The sequence below is a fragment of the Tachysurus fulvidraco genome, chromosome 21 (genome assembly GCF_022655615.1).
Source record: "Tachysurus fulvidraco isolate hzauxx_2018 chromosome 21, HZAU_PFXX_2.0, whole genome shotgun sequence".
Lineage (NCBI taxonomy): Eukaryota > Metazoa > Chordata > Actinopteri > Siluriformes > Bagridae > Tachysurus > Tachysurus fulvidraco.
Genome location: NC_062538.1, coordinates 18,815,434 through 18,821,095, shown reverse-complemented (window position 1 = coordinate 18,821,095; position 5,662 = coordinate 18,815,434). Strand labels below are relative to the sequence as shown.

The following is a 5,662-nucleotide window of genomic DNA, read 5'->3' as shown; positions in this document are numbered from 1 at the left end:
GAGTCACGCCGAGCTGCCAAATGAAATCGCCGGAGAATGGACGCATTGTCCACTTAAACCCAAATCTACTCCGGCACCTATATCTTTCTTTAATTCTTTTTTTTTTTCTTCTGCTCACCAAACTCCAACCTATCAAGGTTTGTATTTCCTCCTGTGCTTCGACAGGCTATTTTACCTCATTTGTTCCTGATGCAATCGTCCATTGCTAAACCACCCGGCAGTTTTTTTAACCTCTTTCAATCCTTCCCTTAAACATATTTCACTTTCTTTTCCTCATAAATCTAAGCTGCTTTATGTGCCCTGCTTTCTCCACCCTTCTATTTCTAATAAATCCAATGTTTCTTCTACATCACTCTTCCTGTCTGACACCCAAGCCCCTTTCCCCCTAATAGCTAGATAACTGTTGTACAGAGTAACTATCATGGCTAGTTTATATATATATATATATATATATATATATATATATATATATATATATATATATATATATATATATATATATATATATATATATATATATATATATATATATATCCCTCATGTATGTGCAAACCAATGATCATAAAAATAGAGGCTGCAAATTTAGCAGTGCAGTGAGAAATGGAAAGCTTCTTCTCTTACATGTTTTATTATGGCATCCAACATAGTCCCTCACCACCCACGCTCTACGTCGCAGCTTCAAATGCTCTACTTTTGCAAGGGCAGCTCGTTGCTTAAGGCACAACCGCACAACAGTTTGCTCTTGCGCGTTTCCACTGTTCTGCAGCCTGTTTAAAAACACGACTCACATTGCCTCAGAAATTAATTAAACATCCCATCAGTATCTGCAGAGGTCTTTTGGCAAGACTTCTCGACGTCGCCTTGTCTTGTCAACAAAGCAATCCAAGCAATCATTTCCTGCAAGGAGCAGACGTTTCCGTGAGGCTAATATTTGCCGTTTAGCTTGAGGAAAATGTGTATTTATCTTGAGGTAGTGCCATTTCCATTAGCCGGGCTGCTGTTTACAGGTCTACAGGGATCAGGAGCTCGCTTGCAGACTCTCAGAATCTAATTCTGAATTTAAAAAATGTTAAGACGGATGACGGAGTGAATAAAGAAGGGAAAGGATGCCTTTGAGCATCGTGAATGGGCGACGGATGAGGAGAGAAGGATGAAATAGAGAGACAGAACATTGGAGGAGGGAATGGGGTAGGAAGAAGAGTGAAGCGTGGTGGCGGAGGAGTTGTGATTTCTCAAGAACGCAACATGGGAATGAATGATGTTCCTAACAACCGAATAATACAAATAAAATGTGGGAGTCACAAAGATGAGGACGAGGCATGAAACTGAATACGTGTCTGTCATTCAAATAATGTGTTTTTGTTTTGCTTCTAAATTTTGTATGAAACAGCATCTGGCTTTAACTATTGTGGGTAAGATTTAGAACTTGTGGGTCAGATATGAATTTGCACAACAAAGAAAGACCACGTTCAGTGAAGTGAACATTTATGATGCGCAGAGCATTTACTCATTAACTCCCTGGTCAAGGTCGTGGTTTGAATTAGGCTACTATTTTATTTTTCTATAATTCTAATAATCATGGACAGGCAGGGATCAGTATACAGGATTCAGTCTCTGTTTAAAACGAAACAAAACAAATCCATGTATGGTTTAGGACACACACTTCAAGTTTAATTCTGAATACAGGTTCAGGTGCAGATACAGATAGAGCTGCTGTGTAACATCACTTCTCGATACCAACATGGCTAGAGAAACCCAACAGGTTGCAATAAGCAGCCAGGTCTTCTCTATTAAAACCAAGAATTATCCAGAACATGCAGGAACGCCGTCATACATCTGAGAATCAGGCTGAGAAGGCACTCATGACTAACAATCAGACTGGGAGTCACTAGTACATTTGCACTATTAATAAAAGATAAGCTCCCCCCTCTTGCTTTACCTCCATCCCCAATCGCTTATGTTTAACACAGCCATTACCCAGCATATGGGTATCATCTATCTGTTTAGCGTGGAGGAGGATCTGCATCCTTCATCGCAGGATGAGCAGCTGCATTTATACCTTCTCACGGACGGATGGCAAATAAACCCCAAGCAATATGTTCATATTGTAAAGTCCAGGCCTCTCTAGCATAAGCAAAAAAAAAAAAATCCTAAAAGAGCTGACAGGGCTGCAGAATCAACAAATCAAACGCAGATTATGGAAAGTCTACGGCAGCTTTAGGACAAGATCGAAGCCTTGCCTAATTTACTGAATATCATAATGGTCGCCAATGTTCTACTCAATTACTCCAACAACTCTAGGCCATCCAGATAGGTATTTGAAACATGACCAAGTGTAAATGACTGACAAGGAATTCTGTATGCAGGCACACTAACAACTTTCCCATTTCACTCCATGTGTTATAAATAAGGCACAGAAACAGAGGAGCGTGCTTGATAATCCAGAGATCTGTGACAAATAAATGAAACTGCCTGTAGGAAGAAACACACATAATCGATCAGTGAATGATGCAACTTGTGTCCCTGGCAGGCAAAGAGAGTATGAGAGTATCTACTCTATGTATGAAGACTGCTAGCACTACTAATGAACAAGACTTTGTGCAAGACTCAGGGAAAGCCATATATCCCTGGAAATAGTCAATTCTTAGGATCAGCCCATGTGGACATCCATAGTTCAAGGCCAACATGATTAACTGCCGAACTGGGAGTCACTACTACAGTGCCGTATTAATAAAAGATAAGCTCTTCCCTCCGCCTCTGTCGCCGTCTCCACTCTGCTCGCAACCATTTGTTCTGCTGCTTCATATATTTAACGCTATCATTACCCAGCACTCTTTGTTTAGCATAGGACCAGGATGTTGTCCCCGCTCTCCTGGGGATGGATGGCTCTATTAGATACGAAAACGACCCCCAAGTCTTGCAATGTCCTCCGGGGTGAAGCAGATCAATTAGACGGAACTGGGAAATAATGGCACCCTAGGGACGAGGTTCAGGGGAGATCCCCTGGCACACGCGAGTCGAAGCATTTTTTGGGAATTCATCTTCCCGATCTCACCGCGGGCTTCCTGTGACGGCAATAATTAAGACTCTGCACGAACAAGCCGGTGGTGTCAGAGAGTGCAAAAGCAAAGGATGTGCTCTGGATCTGCTGGGAGATCAACTGGTGCACCGGAAGAAACAAAGAATGCACAAAGCAGAATAATCATGACTTGTGAATGGAGCAAGAGTAGTGGAAGTACAACTTGATTCATTTTACTTGAGAGTCATTAGATTAAATCTCCAGTAAATGGGCCATAAAAAAACATAATGTCCTAATGCCAAAAAAAAAAAAATCAAAAAAAAAAAATCCTAAATTCTGTAGAGTTATTTAAAGATTCGTCAGACCATCAACATTTCTTTAACCCCTATAATATTTTTTGTAGTTGGACCTGTGTACCTTTCCGATAGAGCAACACTCTGTTATAGCTTTAAGGATTCTCCTACAGGGACACCAAAGAACCAGTTGTTCTAACCGAGAACAACCTGTAATCTTGAGTAATTGAGCTATTAAAAAGCATATGTCTGATTTTTTTTAAAGGTACACCATATGAATAAGTGGTCATTCATCGGTCCTTTAAGGATTCCTTGGATAATTGAAATTTACATAACCTCTTAGCATGGAATAGTTTTTGACAGAGAAACCATCAGTTGTGCGTTTTAGGGTTCTCCAAATTAGGACAAGTAAAAGGCTTTACATTTTCTAAGCGGTTCGATGTGGAACCTTCATTTTATGTGTAGTACTAATGCCGTATTATTACACTATAAAAGTCTCGTGTGCTGTCAGTGAAAATGTCAAACAGTGGATTCGTCTCAGTCGTGCTAAATACGGTGCCGACCTTTTGTCGTGATGTGTGGATGTACGCGCACACACACGCTTGCCACGCGCGCACACACACATCTGCCAGCTACACACACACATATAGACACACGCTTGTGCAGAAAGGACCCCGGCCACAATTTCAGCATATTTACAACAGTGAAGACCTAAGCAGATGCCCGTTCCTTCAAACTCTTATCATAATAAAATTGATTACAGTAATAATGCACTGGGGAATTCACTGGGAAAAATAAAATAGACACAAATAAACTTTGTAATCTCTCTCTCTCTCTCTCTCTCTCTCTCTCTCTCTCTCTCTCTCACACACACACACACACACACACACACACACACACACACACACACACACACACACAAACACACACATAAAAAACAAACAAAAAGAAAACTTGATATCTCGTAATATCAGTTTCTGCGTGGTGAAACAAATAGCACCGTGTTAATAATCCATTATACACTCTGCTTCCACGGCGACCGTGACGAGCGCGCGCCACAAGCCCGAGCCCGGGTCCCCTACCTTTGTGCATGCCCGTGAATCGGTCCTTCAGCACGGTGAGCTCGTAGATCTTGCCGAACTCCTCGAAGAGCGGCCGCAGGTCCTTCTCGTCCAGGTTGCGCGGGATCTGGCCGACGAACAGCTTGATGGCGTCATGGTCCTTCATGGGAATGGTGGCGCAGCCCGGCGCGCCGTGACCGTGGCTTATTCCGTTCACGAGCCCGTTCGCGCCAGCCGCTACGTGCACCGCGGCGTCCGCCTGTCCGTTCGCTAAAGTTGTCATCGTCGACGGCGACCCGTTGATCAGAAGAGGCGGCAAGTCAGCGACTGGTCCTCCGAAGTGCGTGAGACAGTCTCGGGATGTCACGCGCAGCTCCCGATCTACAGTTGCAGTAGCGGGCAAATATTTACAAGCGCGTATAAACATGTAACGTGGAATGAGTTAGATACGACGAAAGCTCGTTCCCGGCGCGGATGCGCGTCCCCTGTATATGTTGCCCTCTTCAGTTGTTCATTTCATAAAAACGCAGAGAGAGTGTGTGAGAGAGAGAGAGAGAGAGAGAGAGAGAGAGAGAGAGAGAGAGAGAGAGAGAGAGAGAGAGAGAGAGAGAGAGAGAGAGAGAAATAGAGCGCTATCGCTTTGTATTTACACCTCCGTTCCCCCTCGCCTCTGCTTCTAGCTACTCTTTTATTATTTATTTATTTATATTATTTTCTTTTTTGCATCGGGAAGCCGCTACGGGTGTCCTCTCTCGGTTTAAACGTACAGGGTTGCACCAAATCCAACTAAAGTGTAGGGGAGGAGGCATAGTGTGTACGAGAATCTCAGAGTACATCCGAGATCAAAAACTACTGTATTAAATGTTGTCTTAAAAACTAGACTTAGTATATCATTTCATATTACTTTGTGTAATAATATACGGTTTAATACGTAACGCACTCTATTACTTTCTCTTTTGCCTCCCCTATAACTAAAATGGTGCATTCCGCCAGGGGAGAGGTACTATAAATGAAGTAAAATAACACCGTTTGTAGAGTTCTTTGTATGATGTCCCGTGAAAGACGGAATGTTAGCTGGCCATAGCGTCCACAAACCTCTCGTTTGTAGGCAGGACGAAATATTAGGCGTTAAAATATGAAACAAAATGCAACATATTAACAAAGGATTAGCGTCGCAGTTATTTGTCACGACACGGTTGTAATCATGCTCATACATTACCTCTGAACGATGGTTAATTGATCAGATTGACGTTTACATGTTGCTTGTTTCTGAGTCAGTTACTGTTTGG

General features: G+C 42.5%; 1 protein-coding gene across 3 annotated transcripts in view; it reads right to left on the bottom strand.

Moving 5' to 3' along the window:
- celf4 (CUGBP, Elav-like family member 4) overlaps nucleotides 1-5,083 on the bottom strand; it is a 140,857-nt gene extending 135,774 nt beyond the window's left edge. For 2 of the 3 annotated variants that reach the window (XM_047805562.1, XM_047805563.1), the window contains exon 1: nucleotides 4,395-5,081. In XM_047805562.1, the coding sequence (XP_047661518.1) occupies nucleotides 4,395-4,800 (406 nt within the window). In that variant the 5' untranslated portion in view covers nucleotides 4,801-5,081. Of the gene's footprint in view, nucleotides 1-4,394 lie in introns of all 3 variants that reach the window. The other variant, XM_047805564.1, reaches the window with a different exon arrangement.
- Between the last annotated feature and the right edge of the window lie 579 nt (nucleotides 5,084-5,662).